Here is an 18,411-nt window from a genome sequence, read left to right on the forward strand (position 1 = left end):
ATATATACAAGAAACCAAAAACCCGAAAACCCTGTTAACTCGGATCCGGATCCGAATCCGAATGAAAGGGAGTTAAACCATTAGATTATTTGCATATCCTTTTTTTTAAACCATTAGTTAAACATTCAAATGATAATCAGCCCATATTTTACAACAATGCTCATTTAATTATTATTTTTATTAAAAATTCCCAACTTAGTTTCATATATATTTTTTTAAAATTTTAAAATAAAATATTGAATGAATATAGATGATGGTTAATCGAATTTTGGCATTGTCATTTTAAAAACAAATTAAACTATCTGAAAATCTTTAAAATATGAAATTAAAACTAACTTTTGAATTTTTTTTTTAGAAATATAACAGACATATATACGAATAGAATTTGACTGTGTTTTTACCGGTCACACAAGATTTAAACTCACATTCACATCTATTACGATTACTGCACCAGTAAATTTGAACCCTCAGAGTCTTTTAAATTTTCTATATTTTATATAAAGTACTACTAAGCTATTAACCCTTTTCGCAAGTGACGTCTAAGTTAAATTTTCAAATGAACACCCTCGTTAGTGTGTTTCGTCCGAGGCTAAGAAGGAATTACAAAATTTCAGTGGGTTTAAATGAAATTATTAAATTTCAATAATATGTAAATTGGAATTTTTTTAAGGTTCTAAATGGAAAAAAATCCCTCGTAGACTCGTAGTTACAACCTTCGCGTTCTTGACCGTGCGAATTCCAACACTCTTCTTCGTTTCGTCTTCTCGTCCTTCGAAGTTTCTCCAGATCTGAGCCCCTTCTCCGAGGTCTTCTCTCCCTTTCTCTCTCTCGTTCTTGGGTCTTCTCCTCTCGAGATCCACCTCTCTCCTTGATCCTTGGTACTCCGTTGTTGTCCTTTGGTGCAGGAATGGCGGAGGACGGCGTCTCTTCGAATTCGCGCTATGTGAAGCTCACAAAGGACCAGGATGCTCCCATGGAGGAGATCCGGCCCGGAGAGCTCAACCAACCCGTTAGGGTTCCTCAGGTATCGTTGATCACTAGTTTTTCTGTTTGGATCTTGTCTCTCCTGAGCGATTGGGTGTGTTTGGTGGTTAGTTGGAGGTTCGCAAGTGCGTTGAGTGCGGGCCAGCCGCTTCCGGAGAGCTATTCCCCTCCGGCGGATGAGCCTTGGACTACCGGGATCTTTGGATGTGCGGATGATATGGATAGCTGTAAGTGTTGCTTATTGGTTTGTTGTTGTGGAATTTAGATTGTTTCTATCTCAAATCATGAAAGTATAGATTGTATCAATTGTTTGTTATTTTTTTTGTTATTGTTCTTTCTCAGCATTTGTTTAGCATTCTAGTGGTTTGTCTGGAAAATCCTGCATGTTGGAATTGTGTTTTATAATCTGGCTTATCAGTGGGTATTAAATTCATGTATTCATGTGTTATTGATTGTTTGTCATGATGATTTAAATTCTGTTCTTCCTCATAATGAATTAGCGGATGCTTCAATCAGTGGACAACTTCAGTCAGTCAGACTTGTTAAATAAATATGGAACTTTTTCTTTACTGGAAAAAAAAAACTTTTCTAAGAAAACCTTTGGGTGTCCATATTGATTTGCATATACTTGAAGCTATGCTTTAGAAACCTTTCAGTTAATGTTGGCTCAGAAACAACCATGGCGACATAGTTTAAACCCATGAGAATTTGTGATCTGAAACAAGAAGGGAACTGATATGTTTTTGAAATAAATTCTGGATTTTGAGTAGTATTTGTGAAAGCTAGCAATAAATTTTTATATTTTATACAATGGCAAGAATTTTATCTACTTAAGAGGAAACAATGAAGGATCAACATTATATTACAATTTGAGGATACAATGAATGATGATGTCTGACAGATTGTGAAAGAAACTTCTCCTTACAAATCCAGGTTTGGTGTAGTGTAGTATCTAGACTGTATATTTTAAGTCAGTGGAAAGATGATAGGACACCTGGGAAGATTATTGTTAACTTTTTGTCATTTTCTTAAAATTGATGTGTGAAATTTCTTGGAGTGGACTAGGGCTGCCATCCTGCTTCCCAATGTTTTCTGTCATCAGTCATCACAGAGCTAATAATTTTCTGGACTGGTGGAGATGGAAGTAAGTCATGTTTCCTGTTCTGTGGCTAGTGGTCTTGTTACACTGTGTGGTATTTGCCCTAAGGAGTAGGATTCATGAATATAAAGCTTGTTTTTCCCCATTGTACATTTCTGGCCTGGTTAATGATAGTCTACTTTGATCATGAAATATGTATCTTGGTTTGGTATACATTTGATCATTCAAAGCTAGTCTGGTTGTTGCAAGTGAGGATTTATATAATGACTCACATTCTGTATGCTGAATGTCTTCAAATCTATGAGGAAAATAGAAAATTAAAGTAACATGAATTTTGACTCCAGCACGTGACAGTGGCACTACGGCTTGATTGTTGGGTGCATGAAGGAGAAAGCCAACATCCACATGATTAGATTGTGAATTTTTCATGGATATTAAATGTATTGCATGTGTGACCTGAGATTCTTGGGCCAGATCTAGAAATTAATATTAAAGAGGGCAAAGTAATGTGAAAGACAGTGTTAATGACAAATTTTAGTTTGAAAAAATTTGTTACTGAGGTTGGGAAAAATAAGCCTTCTAACTTGTCTTTGCCATGAGAAATATTTGGAATTTCAATTCATAGTTTGGTATATGCATTGAGATTTTATACATTTACTTCTAATATACCTTATTTTGAGTGTGCCAAAAACAAAAGTTGATGAGTTCTTTCTTATGAAAAAATTTGTGCATTTATTTGTTTGAAAGAGAACTTATAAAGGTTAATTTGGTTGTTAAATTAGATTTATAATTTCTTCAGGTAGCTTTCTTAATGATGAAATACCATTAGAGAGAGATAGTTGAAATAGGATAAGTGAGAAATTGGAATTGCAATAATAGAGAGAATGCCATGAGTAGGGACAGAAAGTAGTGTTTGAGGATATATAAGTAGAGAGAGAGAGAGAGAGAGAGAGACAGGTGAGTAGTAAAGGTTATGCAAAAGTTAGATTGTGAAAGAATGTACATGCAATTTACTGCATCCAAGTACAAAAACAGAGCTGTCACACTTAACTATGCCTGCTTTTTTCTAGGGTATTATGGAGCATCTGAATGACAATTATGAGTTAGGGAATGATGGCGTGCAAGATGATTCTACTAACATCAGGAGCATAGAACATGTCGGAGCTAGGTCCTAAAAGATGCTTTTAACAATTTGTTTTACTTACTGGAAGTGGGAGAACATAAACAAATGGATAAATAAGACCAATCCCAGTTGTTATTTATTCCTGACTTAGTTAGCCAAGCAGACATAATGAGGTAAGGTTCCCTGCAACGCATGAGACATATAATGTGTTTCATTTCTTGCAGAATTGTAAGAATAATTTATGAGCTAATGGACACTGTTCGTTTCTAAAGTGAGGGTTTTATTTTGACATTCATGCATGCCATGAAATTTTCTTTCTATCAGTTGCTACTGCCATTTTCCTAATCATTAAGAATTAACTTTTTTTTTATTTTGATAGGTTGGACTGGGTTATTTTGCCCATGTGTGTTGTTTGGCCGTAATGTCGAGCGCATAAGAGAAGATATACCCTGGACAAGGCCATGTGTTTGTCATGCTATTTGTGTTGAAGGAGGTGTTGCACTTGCCGCTGCTACAGCTCTGATCCATGGTATTGAGCCAAGAACTGCATTTCTGATTGGAGAAGGGTTGTTATTTACTTGGTGGATGTGCGGTATCTATACTGGTATTTTCAGGCAGCAGCTGCAAAAAAAATATCACCTCAAGGTGAAGTCCTCTCTAATCTCAATAGATATTTGATATATGTTAAACTATGCTCCTTCATTCAGCGGTATTTTCACAAGCCCTCTATAATAGTTGCCAAAATTTCTGGGGCTACTAACTTAAGAGTATATGTTACAGTATATGCCTTGATAGTTAGATGTTATATGAAGCAAGCAACAGTCACTACAAATGGATTATTTCTTTAGTTTCTTTCAATGATGAATCTCTATTCTTGCTTTTCTAGAATATGCCACAAGATGTTTATATGGCATAATTTGAACCGATATCTTCCACTAAGTAATTCTTGTTGTTATCACCACACAATTACAGATCCTTTTCATCCTTGTTGCTTGTTAATTACATCTTCCTGCTGGTTGCAGAATTCTCCATGTGATCCATGTATGGTCCACTGCTGCATGCATTGGTGTGCAAACTGCCAGGAACACCGAGAAATGAAGAATCGTCTATCGGAAAATGCGATTATGCCAATGACTAGTCGTCAATCCACCGCCTGTGCAGGAGATGAACATGAATGAAAGCCACGAAATCCCTGTTGCTGAGAACAATGGTGAACAAGGCCAACGCGGTGCTGCCTTGGAGATGCATCCCTTGTAGGGTAGGTTTGGATGATAAATACATTGATGCGGTTTTCCGGTTTTCTGAGTTGACTGTTTTCTTTGGACATTTGTTGGTTGCTCAAGTTACTATTTTTTCTTACATACCCATATATATATATACATGCCAAAAAGAAAAAAGCTAGTAATTATTGAGGAAATTTGTCATGAATATACACTCTTTTTTGGAAATAATGTGTTCAGCTTTTTAATTTGCATCTATGCCTTTATTTTCTTATGTAATGTTGGTTCTTCACATAATAACAGGAATGCATGCCTGCTGTTCTTAGTTCTATAATGAAGATATCATACCAAACAGTTCCTCTGTGTGTTGAATATGTGAGATAGAATGGTTCTTAATGTTGAGGGTGTGTCTGTGTTTTATACATATTTATACAACTGGCCAGCGGCATTTGCATCAATTGACGCTCGGGCCTTATATAAGATCATGTCACAGTTGGCGACGGATTAAATACACGGAGTGAGGGTGCATGAATGAAAGTTGTGAGCATGAATGGAGTGAGGGTGCATGAATGAAAATTGTGAGCATGAATTGTGGTGGTTCTTGCTCTCATGTGTGCGCGAGGCATGTGCAGGGCCTTTACCACCCAGGTGGTTAGCCACTCAAAAAACAAAAACATATTTATACAATTAATAAAACGGTGATTCCAGTATAATTTATGAGATGTCAAGGGTCTTTCAACTCCCCAAGGCTTTATCCGACTGATTTTTCTTAATAATAATAATAATATATATATATATATATATATACACTTTAGTAGATAATCACTAAAGAAAAATAAATTATAAGTCCTGAAAATTTCAAAATTTATTAGATAGATTTTTTTATATTTGAATTTTTTTTAAAACATTTACATTAATTTATGAAAAAAAAACTAATTGACTTGATAATTTGTAAATAAGTAAAACTTAAAAAGACTTTTATAGGCATTTCTAGTAATAATTAATGTTAAAAAATTATTTATATGAATAAAATACTAATTATAAAATATTCAATTTTTGTATATATTATCCAAGTGAATAATTTGAGAAATTAAATAATACACAGAGGAAAATAATGAATAGTGAGACAATATAAGAACAAAACAAAATGGGTTTTCCAATATTGTAATTGCATATTTATGTTTTGTGAAAAAGGAATTCTTTTTAACTACTATATTTTTTAACAGTCAGTAGTATGAGATTATAATAATATATATATATATATATATATATATGGGTTCCTTGTGGCATATATACTTAAAAACCCACGACAATACCACCATTAACACATTTTCAGCTGTGATCTCTAGCATTGGATCTTAATCCAATGACTGAAACTCCAATTAATAAGATCAAACTTAAAACAATCACCTAAAACCCGCTATAAAAGCTATGGAGCATAAGTTTAATTAATTATTCAAAGTCCAATATCAGAAGAATACTACACAATATTGCACCAAAAATATTGAACTCAAATTAAACATAGAATACCAAATTAAATAAGTACATAGAATAACATAGAATCACCATACTGATAGTTCACATTTCCTCCTCCATACTATCTAAATATGATATATGAATTTGAACAATCCTATCATTATGATTTCATTGGTCTAATCCTGCGTTATCAACTGTGACCACTGACCACGGAAACTCCGAGATCTTCGAAAAATAATCTTTCAAAACATCTTTCTAATTCAGATGTCAATAATTAATAAGACCTCAACTGGAAGAATTTCAGGAACAAACAGTTATTAACCACTGAAAAGTTACTACAATAATACAAACGGCAGGTACCTGCTGGCTCTGAAATTGAACACTTACCATAAGTAACAAGCAATCCTTTCTCAGTCAACATGTTTACGGGTCCGAATAATATTCATGATGAAACGCTTTTCACGATGATATCTGTTGGGAAATATCCGAAAAAGAAACATAGTTAGTAGCTTTACTGCAAAGAATTCACATTCTTGAGAACAATGTCGCAACACTGATTGCGGAACAACAACTAATGCGCCAACAAAATAGAAGAAGACGGGGTTAATGCATAGACAATGATGGAAGAGATAACAAGAGGAGTTAATACATACATTACAGCTGTGGAGATGGCTAAAGCAAAGCGACACCAACTGCGAGATGAATTAACATAGTCTGCCAGAAGTTATTTCCTATCTAAAAACATTATCTCCAGAAAAGAGTGTTATGGCTCCAGAAATGATTAGAAGTATCCAGCCTGATGGCAAGCAACGTTGAAAGGAAAATGAACCCTGCAAGAAAAAAGATGTCAAATCTGAAATTCATTTCAATTAATTTGGCATTGGAAGAGAATATCTACTTTGCATAACAATAAGGAAATCATGGAGGCAGATGTTTGCATACCTGGAAATAGTTCTTGATGAAAAATACTGAGTAAATAATTCGTAGGATCATATCTTTAGTTACAGTTAAGGGAAAAAGAAGAACATTTCGCAATATAAATTTGGTAGCCATCCTATTGAATGCTAGCCATAGTCAGTATAATGAACATGATCTTTTCATTCACTAATAGACAAAGAAAAACGCTGAAGCTAGCAAATATACTAACCTTATCTGTGTTGTGCTCATGATTTTAGATGATTTTCAATCCTAAAATCAAGAAACCAGAACTGGAATGCAAAAGATAAGCAGCTTGAATTCTAAAGAATGCCATGAATAGCACTAGTCCCCATGTTTTAGTTATGAGAAGGATACTCAATGAATTTGCAGCAATCAACCCCACTGCTCCGGCTGCTTTGATCAGCATGACATTAAGTCCAACATAAACCACAGAGAACATGAGTAAATAAAAATTTGAACGCTTAAGTTGACTCTCATTTGCAACTGCATGAAGAAATGCTTCAGATGTTCCTGAGGTATAAGATAAAATCAGCTTTCAACAAAATATACACCAAAAATATGAATTACACCAAGAATACAAGCTTTTCTAATTCTACCATATACCAAAAACAACCTTCGGCAAGTTCTCTTTTGAGACAAAAACATCATGTAGCAAACAAAAATTAAGCAAAACAGATTACTGAAAAGAAAACAAAAGAAAACCAGCAGGAGTTGTATGAAATGAGAGGGAAGAAAATATACTATGTGCTGATAATATTTCTGTATTTCACATAAGATGGTTATCAATTATATCCTGGAGGAGCTTGATCTTATTTAAATACCCTTTCATACAAAACAGATGCCCCGTGAAAGAAAAAAATCTTGGTTTCATATCTCACAAGCATATGCTTCATGTCAAATGCAAATTCAGGAATTCATGGGGAAGGTTTCATCGCATGGATGATTTGTAACTAACCATTCATAGCTAACGAAATGACATAGAGGCAATAACACCTAAGGGCCATTGTTGCCTCGCCATCACTCCAATTTTTGCCATAAAGTAGTCGGATGAGAATATATGAGTAGCTTGGACCAAAAGCCACAACAAAAAGGCCTGCAACAGATATAGTCAAAAGAAAAGCTCAATCAATAACAACAGCAAGAAATCTATGGAAAAAACATTTCTAAAAATTTCAATTTCTTAAGGAACGTGATTTTCAAACACTTTGCTGAACTTGCACTACATTATAATGAGTTATAAGCATAATTTTGATACTTGAATCCCTAAAACTGAAGGTGCTAGTGAAAGCAAGAAAAGGCCAAGAATACCATCAAACTTATCAAAAAAGTTCCATAAAGGTTTGATAAAAATCACTGAGAACTCCAATGATCATTCATCATATCTAGTTCAGATTGGTGCTAAGTTTCTATTATCATAAACCTCTATTCCAGTCTTCCATAACAACCTCCCAGAAACACTTAAGGCTAATTGAAGTTCTACCTCATACATTTCCCAATTGAATATCATAAAAAGTGGAAACAAGCATCTACTGCAAGTCACACGCCTAGTAAACTAGATATAAGGTTATCGTTTGTATAGGGCAGAGAAGAAAAAAGAAAAAGAAGAAGAGGAAGTAAAGGCATCAACAAGCCAAAGCATCTAAAACCACTAATTGCATGATAGAGAAGTAGTGTGCACATACCTATTAATAGAACAAGCTTAAGGGCATCCACTAGGGCATTTGCTAACCTCATATCCTGCTGGGATGATTTCCCTGCCCAGAAATGAAAGATCAAACATTGATTCCTGCAAAATATAGATTATTATGATATGCAAAGCAGTGTATGGCTTTAGAATAAAGACAGTCGCATTTCAGGACGAAAAGAATATATAGACACTGTCATAACCAAATGAAATCAATAAAAATGCCTCATCAGATCAAGTAACCAATAACTATAACCAATGTTTTAGCAAGGTCTAATAGTTATCCTGCAAGGAAATGTCACTTATATGTCATTTATTTTATGGTAAAGGGCATCATGACACACATTGAAATGTTTTCTGTATAAATCATCTTGGTGATGAACACGAAGTATCAAAATCTGTAGAAGAGACTTTTGCTCAAGTAAATTAATGCATTTTCAAGACATGATTATATTCTAATTGGCCTGGTCAGTGACCAGTTTCTTGCTTACAATTTGCCATCTAACTAATGCCAAAAAATCAAAATACAATGACGGATGTGTAGATAAGGTGCAGTAATTTGAAAAGGCAGACTGCCAATCATGCTTTACAAGAACAGTAAATTCATTAAGAAGCATAGATACCCTTAACTTGTCTGAAGGAACTCACTGACTTAAAAATGACAGATGATGTTTACGACTAAGTTTTCCTCCATATAAACCAGGGCAATTTCATCAACAGTTGAGTGTGAGTGCTAAAACCATCCCAAGCAAAATTCCACCAATTTAAGTACAATCCATCTGCTAAAACGTTCATCAAGTTACATGGAAAGAAACAAACCTGAAGCTAATTTAGCAAAAGTAGCAAAAGAACTTTCCTCGAAAGGAAGAAACACCATTCTTACTACCAAGCTTCCTGAAATTATTATCAACAATTATTTAGAAGCAGCAAAAAGTAGAATGGCGTAAATTTTAGAACTAAAATAAAGAAAGAATCTTCATCTGGAAAGGATCCATACCTAATTTATCCACAAGGCCATAGGCGGCCTGGTTATAGGGTGTATCAATCCCAACAAGAACAAACTTCTCGCCTTCCTGCAGTATTAGCTTTCGAAATGATTGGCCTGTAAATACAGCACACATATGCCGTAGTTGTTTATCCTCATCCAGAAGAATCCATGGCCTGGAGATAGTTATCTCCAACAAAACGCGAAAATAAGGTGCTTGAAAATACGAAAGGGACATCAATCCAAAATTAAATAATGCAGTAAACATGATTTAGACATATGCATATATACAAACAGAGATAACATTATATCCTAAAGTTCACATACCTTAAGGGGAAAAGATTGGAACATTTTATGACACGGAAAGTAAGGAAATAGGTCCAATATCCAATGAACACACAGGCACCATATGCCACCTGAGACAAAGCAAATATGATCTCTTTTTCCTGCAAGAAATACAAGTGTTTTAATAATCTGCAATAGTTGTAGGTCAGTATTTCATAAAAGTCACATAAGATGTAAACATTTGTCATAAATTGTTACCGCAAGGACTTATTCTAAGGCAATGAGAAGGGAAATAAAGGACTTAGATGATCAAGACAATTAGATACAACACATTAAGGCTGAAACATGGGAATGAATTTGAAGCCTGAGGCCCATCTCCCATGTAAAGTACATGAAAAGAAGCCGGGCAGTATATTAAAAATTCTAGTAATAAACCTAAGACATGATAGCAGTTTGGAAATGAAAGAAATGGGTACATACGAAAGTTCTCATAGTTAAGCATGAGTAGTTTTCAAACTCAGGTAACAGAATCCATAACGTAGAAATGAGAACTACCAATTTTGCTTCAATTCGCAACTGGGAGATTTACCTTTCATCCTTTTTTTAAAAATTTTTTAATTTTTTTAACCAAGAGACCATGCCAAAACTTTACAGATATCCACATGATAATGCTTCACATAATTTTCACATTATAAAATTAGAAAAATGCCATCTGCTATTTGTAATGATCCTCAGGATTTAAAAGAGAAGTTATGGAGCACACTACACAGTAAAAATTATCCTGTCATTAAAATAAATACATATCATCAGGATCAGGTGGAAAATAACATTAGATTTTAAAAAAATAATTTCCAAGGGGAAACAAAATTTGCAAAATTAAGCAGTGCTTCTTGCTCAGGCATAACATCCACGGTGCTTTCATCTACAAAGAAAAAGCAAAGCTAGCAATTACCATGTTAGCTCCTTGCACTATAAGAGTGTAGGTTGTCATGCAACGTAGAATAGTAGCTGCACTTTCAACTACCAACCTCAGTTTGAGGAGAAGCAGATTTTGAGAAAGAATGTACAAGGGTTCTGCCAATAACTCTAATATGCAAGCAAATCCTGCAAGTTATACAACTAGATTAGTGACTAACACCCAGTAGAGGAAATAAAAACAGCAGATAATATGGAAGCCAGACTAACAAAGTAAAAACCACATGCTTAGCTAATCCACCCCCAAAAGCATTGTGTAACAGTACTATAACAAGGATCGGTAATGTCTACAGCTGATTAACAATCTCAAAAATCCAATGTAAAAATATTTATCAAAGATCTAAACAAAGAAAAAAAAAAACTCATTACGTACAAGAATCAGATAGTCAAGCTTATTAAAACATCCCATGAAGTAAAAACCTCATGCTTAGCTAATCTTCTAAGATTCAAATTATCTCTAACCAATATGGGGTAAGAATAATTTAATAACCCATGAGAGTTGAAACCAAATATACCCTGAATCAATATAGCTTGTGCATATGGATCTGAAAATTTACGCTTCTGAAACAAGATGAGAGAGAAGCAGGTGATAGTAGTGAAGAATATGCCAATTGGGAAAGTCATCCAAGTTACTCTCAGTAGCCTTGCTGCATTTTCTTCCAAAGTTGCACCATCACTGTAACAAGAAGATATTTCAAAATATTCAATACTAGAACATAAAGTGCACCATTTTAAGCGAATGATCTCAAATTACACAATCACTATTAGCCCCGAATACAAAATAGTTTACAGCACATAGCATCCTGATGCTGCAGTAAATAATGTCTTGCATAGTGTTTGCTAGGTTGAATGAACCTTGTGGAAGCCAAAAACAGAAAAAGGAAACTTCTATGTGTAAACTAGCTTTGTTATAGTAGTTGTCCAAGCAGCAACACAGATTCAATTAAGAGTATCTAGCTAACATTGAATTAGTTGCACTCAAATATACATCTTTATATCTGCCTTAAACTAATTTATTTCAAAATAGACTACAAGAAAAAGAAATCCAGTGTGGCTTTTACTCCTTAATTTTAAATGGAAGCAACAAGTCACCTCCTGCAAATGAATGCAGCAAAATTTAAGTATGATGTGAAGGAAAACCTGTTAATTAAAATCCACTACAATGACATGATGAGAGACAAAAGAACTAAAGGCTGGCAAATCCATAAAGAAGTAAAGCCTTCCCAAGCTAGGTTCAAAATTTGAGGTGTTAATAAATATTAAACAAAAAGGTACAATACACAATGAAAAATATCCAATGTTAAGCATAAATAAAACAAGATAAATACCATGAAAAATCCATACGTAGGCATGCACGGCGAAATCCCTCCCGACTAAGAAATAGGATGCACGTAACCAAAAGCTGAAATTGCACTGCATAAATCTGCAAAAAAATAAATAAATAAATAAATAAATAAACCAATACAGACCAAATAAATATGACATGAGAATCTTATTTGTATAGCATACTCCTACAGATATAACAACTACAAAATACATAAAAATTAAACTAATGTCTGACTTAAGTAATACTAAAAACAATATCAAATCCATCTAAACAACAGGAACTCATAATGAGGTTTTCACAACTAGAGCTAAAACATGATAAAGGGAAACTAACCATTCCGAAGGCAACACATATCAATGACAATATTTGTGCACATCCAAAAGACATAAAGATGTTCTCCAAAAAAACAAAAATAAATGGACAGATAAAGCAAGAATTCTAAGTTTTCAACAAGTGCCCAAGTAGAAAAATAGCACATTTTGCAAAATCAACAACATGAACAATAGTTGGAGACCTCATCAGCCAAAAATTAGCTACTTAACTTCCACTATTTTCCAGTCTTTTAATCTCCTTTCTGTCAATTCAACCACAACTCTAGGGTTTCACATAGACCAAAACACCAAGAAAACAGAAGGAAACGAGAGAATCAAACTGGATTTTACCGCGTAATCAATTTCAGTGAGGTGCCTGACGATCCAAGAATTGAAAACAAACGGGATTCCTCTCGACAAGAGCTGCGTGGCTGATGGCAGTGAGAATGAGAAGGCGATTCATCAGATAAAAAGAACAAAGATCACAAGTCTTGGATGAAAATTCAAGGACCGAGAACTCACCCATGAGGTACTTGAAGGTGCGAGCAAGATTGTGCTCGGCGGAGCCGGCCACCGCCGGCCGAGATCCGCCGCCGTCGGCCGCCATTATCCCGGAAGGGTTTTGGTTTTTGGCTTCCCGCGGAGCCGATGCAGAAGAATGAAACGCGGCAATCGGGTCGGATCCGTCTGTTCTATTTTTTTCAAGAGATTGGGATTTAAAAAATTAAAAATATATTTATATATATCGGGGGCAAGATAAGCTACTTGGACCACTAAAAAAAGATAGGGACGTAAAATATGCTTTCATCTATGATTCTAACTCTCATTACTTATGATAGATTTTAATAAACTCGGTTATAAATAGATTATTTAGTCAATAATATTTTAGACAGTATTGAACTATATATCCAACGAGTTATGATTAAAGTCCATGTGTTTATATATATATGAGCAACCAGTCATCTACAAATGTTCGTAAATATATATATACACGGAAGTTCATCATGACCTGTTGGATCGCCATCCAACGGTCATCAACATCTCACTAAATTCATTTAATAAATAGTGCAATTATGTTGTTGTGTTAATTAATAGTGTCAAGTGAGATGTACAGTATCAAGTGATTCTTTCTCATGTTGCAGTCTCTTTCTCAAACTCTCAACCAAACTGTGTTCGTTTCTCTTATTGACTTTATCTTTTTTTACTTTTTATCATTTGCGGATATTGACGTTTACTTATATATATATATATATATATATTGAAAATAATAAAAGCCTAATTTTAAGTGTTTATATTAGAGATATGTTATGTCTCAGTTCTTTAAGAAATAAACCTGCAATTTTTGCTAAATAATATGAATTCTATGCCTTGTATTTGACAATGAATAATATAGTATTCAATGATATTATTTTCAAATTTTAAATTTTTATTCTACTGCACCCTTTGATTAAATATATGATCAAAACTTACAATACAAAAGCGCAAAAAAAATAAAATAAATAAATAAAAAAAATAAAAAATAAACTTAGATAAATATACTATCCAAAGGTATACATAGGAAAGCATGCATGCTTTTTGATCATGTGGTATTTTCATCTTAATAATTCAGCATAGTAACTAAATCAATCTCAACCGTTCAAAGTTACGAATCCAAAGAACTTCAATACGAACAAATGAATGGACACCATAACAACTCTAATGAATCAGGTACCATGATAGAAACACGGTTTTCTGACACTGTCTATGCACCAAGATGTGTCTATCTTTCTCATCTTTACTCACTCTTCTTTTTTCAAATCTCGAGATGTCTATGTGGATCTCCTATAATCTTTATTCATATATATATATATGCAAAAATTGAAAATAATAAAAGCGTAATTATAAGTTTTTACATGAGTAGAGTTATTTTGTGACTGAAATTTCAGTTTTTTTAACAAATAAACCTGCCATTTTTGCTAAATAATATGAATTTTATGCCTTATATTTGACAATGAATAATATAGTTTTCAATGATATTATTACCAAATTATATATTTCTTATTCTACTAAACCCTTTGATTAAATATATGATAGAAAACTTGCAATACAAAAGCACAACAAAAAAAATACTATCGATAAATATACTATCTAAACGTATACATATGAACCATGCCTACTCTTTGATCATGTGGCAATATGCTGCGAATTGAAAAACCAATCACAAAGAAATTTAATTAAAATTATTGGAAAAAAAAAAACATCGACAATACCCAAGACCATAGTTTTGGTGAACTAAAAGAACAATTATCAATGAATTGGAAAAATATAATACCAACGCACCTGCAAAAATCACACAAATGTTGATAATACAGCACAATACAGAAAATCCAAAGCAGAAAATGTCGATAACAGAACTATTACTACAAGTCTGGAGTTCAGACAGTTGCCTCAAATAAGCCTCAAATAAGCTAAACAAAAATTGATGAATAACAACACTTGATGTTTGAAGACAACAAAAACAGAAACAGTTCAACGGTATCGTCGAAGAGACAAGGTCTGGTTCCTCTTCCATGTTGCCCTGCGAGATGGCCTGGCCTTGTGATGCAAGTGACCTTTTCCGCGCAGACCCCTGTACTTCTTACCAGCAGAAGTAAGGCCACGAAGTTCACGGTGCTTGTGAACACCCTTGCAGATCCAGTTGATTCGAGGATCATTGCGGATTGCATTATGGGCAGCATCCACAAGGATAACCTCAAAGTATTTGTATGTCGAATCCTGTAATAAAATAATCAGAAAGTAATCATCATCATCATCATCATCATTCATTGGGGAAAGTAAGTTCATTTAAGCTCAAGCATCCTAACCTCATTAATCCAGTAGGAGTTAAGAACCTTCAGGCCACCAAGCTTTCTTCCAGCTCTCTCCTCGGCAACTGATCGTTTGTTTCTTTGGAATTTTAGTTGAGTGATACCCTGATTCTTGGGCTTCCCATAAACAATACCCTTAGGCACTGGTCTTTTCCTACCACCACGTCTAACTCGGACACGGTATATGACCTAACCCTGAATGTAGTGGGATAGGACAAAAATCAGATACAAAAGAAATGCCAAAAATTTGAATGGATGGGTATAAGGTAACAATTTGCAAGAAATAATCAGCTGCCAGAGCAACAGCACTGAGTCCAACACAAAGCATTGCATGTATGCCAGATCTAAAGCATGTTTTCACATATCAATACAAAGTTAATTTTCTTGTAAATCACCAGTGTCAGAATATGTTGGATCCCCTTGTGGGTAAATGAATGATAGCCAGCGGATTATGATCACCTAAAGAATGCATAGGTAAAAGGAAAAATAAAAAATTTGTTGCAACTTGCAAGTGTGTGCAACCAATCCCCAGAAGATCAAAAAACTAAACCAAAGTTCATAGGATTGATTAAATTGTCAATAAATCAAACAACAAAAAAAAAAAAATCCAATAATTTTGTTCTCTGGCTACTACTGCCCACCCTCTGCTCTCTATGTCGCCTCATGAACCGAGCTCGATCAAGGTTCTATCGGACTGAACCATGCTCAAGCTGAACACAAGTTGTTGATAGCCCTATGTTTAGGTATCTTTAAGGAAAACCAACTAGAATCAAATTAAATCAGGACCTTCCCACAAAACCAAAATAATCAACAAAAATAGTCATCTCCCTATTTCTTTGATAAATTAATCTGCATGAACTCTTGCTAAAACAACAAAATTACATTAGTGAAGTCCCATTCCTCCGACATTAGACTACCATGCAGTTGGCAAAACACTCCCACATTTTCATAAGAAACTAAAAGGCCCACAAAATAAATTTCATATTACTTTGGCAATTTCAGTATAGATGATGATGATGATGATGATCATCATCATCATAATAATAATTCATATACATAGAAAAAGACTATGAAAATCAAACCATACTAACAAACCACCAGTAGCCACAAGGTTAATTTCTCACGAAAACAAATCAAAAGTAAAAGTCATTCTAACAAAAGCAGAACAAGAAACGATCAAAGCAAGAAAAATCAGTTCTTCAACATACATGCTGAGTTGCAAGGCCGATCTAAATAAGCAAATTTACGCTATATGAACCAACATTAAAGTCAATCATAAATGATTAGCAAGTACGAACGTGAACGAGTATATAATCATATTTCATAGAACATCAACTCTAAATAAATGGAACAAGAAACAAGCAAAATAAGCAAATTTCATGAAAGGACAGTATAGAATCAAAATTTATTGAAAAACGATTCTGAATGAACTGAACAAGGATGCAATCCATTCAAAATAGAACCGAATGTCGATGAGAAAGATACCTGTTTGGCCTTGTAGCCGAGGCGGCGAGCCTTGTCGGGGCGAGTCGGCCTAGTGACGCGGACGATGGAGGGGTGCTGGCGGTACTCCCAGCAGCGAACCCTCTGCAAGAACCGCATCACATCGGACTGCTTCTTCCTCCATAGCTCGGATACGTACTTGTACGCCCCTGAGAGAGAAAGAGATGGATAAGAATGGCGGAAACCAAGTGAATTCAATATACCCGGGGGAAAAGAACGAAGACGCATCGATTGCGAGGAAGGAGAAGAGATGGATCTGCGGAGAAGAAACGGAGAGTGGTACAGTGCTCACCCATGGCGGCCGGGGAGCTCGATCCAGGCGGGTATTGCTCGGAGGAAGACGAAAGGAGAGAACGATTTGGTTATAAGAAAGCGAGGGTTTTGGATTTGATGTGATCTGGACCGTTGGATTTAGAATTGCTATCGAGGCCATTGATCTTGCTTCAAGATCCGGACTCATATAAGATTCGATCTTGATCGCTCGTTTTTCTCCCTTTTTCTATTTTTTGCTTTTTCCCTGCTTATTAATTATAATAATTTACTAACCACTACAGTAATAAACGAGCATAATAAATTATTGAAAATTTGGAATGGGTATGTTATCAAATAAAAAATTACAATTCACTAACAAATGCCACTTAAATTTGTTGTTTTTAGTTTTAGTTTATTATAAAAATATAAGTACATCTATTTGGGTGAGAGATATTTATTTTAGAAAAAATGAAAAAAAATTGGGGAAAAAAATAGTCTGACTACTCTAAATTCTGATGTCCTATTTTCACTTTTTGGCAAAAGAACACTAAAAATATTAAAAATAATATTATTTTCTTTCCTATTTTAAGAAGTAACACTTCTCCTCACTTCTCTCCGCTTTCTCCCCTGGCTTTCTCCGGCCCATGATTGTTCGAAAACATTGTACATATAATATGCATCAAACCGAAGAAAAAACCCTTTCCATGTTACTTGCATGAGGCAAAACAAAATATTTGGCGAAGAGCACAATTGTATCATATTGAATTTCACACGGCAAACACTGCCACACAAATTCAAGCAAATAATGACACGCTTGAGTTTGAGCATTCCAGTCCACAGTACAAAAAGGCTTAAAAGTAATTTAACATTTTATTCATTCACCATACACTCAGCCACAAGCATCAGAGAGTCCAGAGTACGTTAAAATTAACATGGCAGTGATGGCAAGTATCCAAATTGAGCATCTTGAATTAATTTTCAGGTTCATTCACATCAATACCGCAAACATCGCCTCACAAACTCAAGCAAATAATGACACAATGTTGCATGTTCTACTCCACGTCACAAAAGCTCACGACAAGTATGAACTATTTCATTTTCCAAATGCCCAAGAACAAGCATCAGAGATTCAGAATATAACATACTTTAACATGAAAGAAATGGTAACAAGACCCCAACCAAACATCTTGATGTCTTCTGAGTTGATTTGGATCAGAACTGCAAACAGTCTTACAGAAATAAATGAGGCTTTGTTATTGTTCAAAATATTTGTGTACACAAAAGGAAAACCTTGAGATCTCCTTCAGTAAATTTGAAGTACAGAATGAAGTTACGTGAAAATAAACAGGTTATTTTCTCTACTAAGCAAACAGCAAAACAACAAGAATACAATGAGGGACCA

General features: G+C 34.5%; 3 protein-coding genes and 1 pseudogene across 3 annotated transcripts in view; 1 reads left to right on the plus strand and 3 right to left on the minus strand.

Moving 5' to 3' along the window:
* The window catches only part of LOC120278646 (2-oxoglutarate-Fe(II) type oxidoreductase hxnY-like), a 3,135-nt gene extending 2,990 nt beyond the window's left edge, over positions 1 to 145 (minus strand). The window contains exon 1 of the mRNA XM_039285378.1: positions 142 to 145. Within this exon, the coding sequence (XP_039141312.1) occupies positions 142 to 145 (4 nt within the window). The remainder of the gene's footprint in view (positions 1 to 141) is intronic.
* A 545-nt stretch (positions 146 to 690) lies between these two features.
* On the plus strand, positions 691 to 4,680 carry LOC120279560 (cell number regulator 6-like). The gene is given in 6 exon segments (XM_039286481.1): positions 691 to 1,024; positions 1,096 to 1,122; positions 1,124 to 1,211; positions 3,586 to 3,851; positions 4,229 to 4,342; positions 4,344 to 4,680. Coding segments are annotated over 6 exon segments (732 nt in total). The 5' UTR covers positions 691 to 907; the 3' UTR covers positions 4,464 to 4,680.
* Positions 4,681 to 5,923: 1,243 nt separating this feature from the next.
* LOC120279659 (protein RFT1 homolog) lies at positions 5,924 to 13,101 on the minus strand. The gene is given in 15 exon segments (XM_039286583.1): positions 5,924 to 6,373; positions 6,556 to 6,636; positions 6,639 to 6,732; positions 6,845 to 6,897; positions 7,196 to 7,351; positions 7,797 to 7,934; positions 8,524 to 8,595; positions 9,345 to 9,419; positions 9,523 to 9,686; positions 9,838 to 9,956; positions 10,748 to 10,899; positions 11,286 to 11,446; positions 12,099 to 12,193; positions 12,760 to 12,839; positions 12,931 to 13,101. Coding segments are annotated over 14 exon segments (1,506 nt in total). The 5' UTR covers positions 13,016 to 13,101; the 3' UTR covers positions 5,924 to 6,373; positions 6,556 to 6,574.
* A 1,597-nt stretch (positions 13,102 to 14,698) lies between these two features.
* On the minus strand, positions 14,699 to 17,153 carry LOC120278820 (annotated as a pseudogene).
* Positions 17,154 to 18,411: the final 1,258 nt, after the last annotated feature.

The sequence above is a fragment of the Dioscorea cayenensis genome, chromosome 16 (assembly GCF_009730915.1).
Source record: "Dioscorea cayenensis subsp. rotundata cultivar TDr96_F1 chromosome 16, TDr96_F1_v2_PseudoChromosome.rev07_lg8_w22 25.fasta, whole genome shotgun sequence".
NCBI classification, from domain to species: Eukaryota; Viridiplantae; Streptophyta; class Magnoliopsida; order Dioscoreales; family Dioscoreaceae; genus Dioscorea; species Dioscorea cayenensis.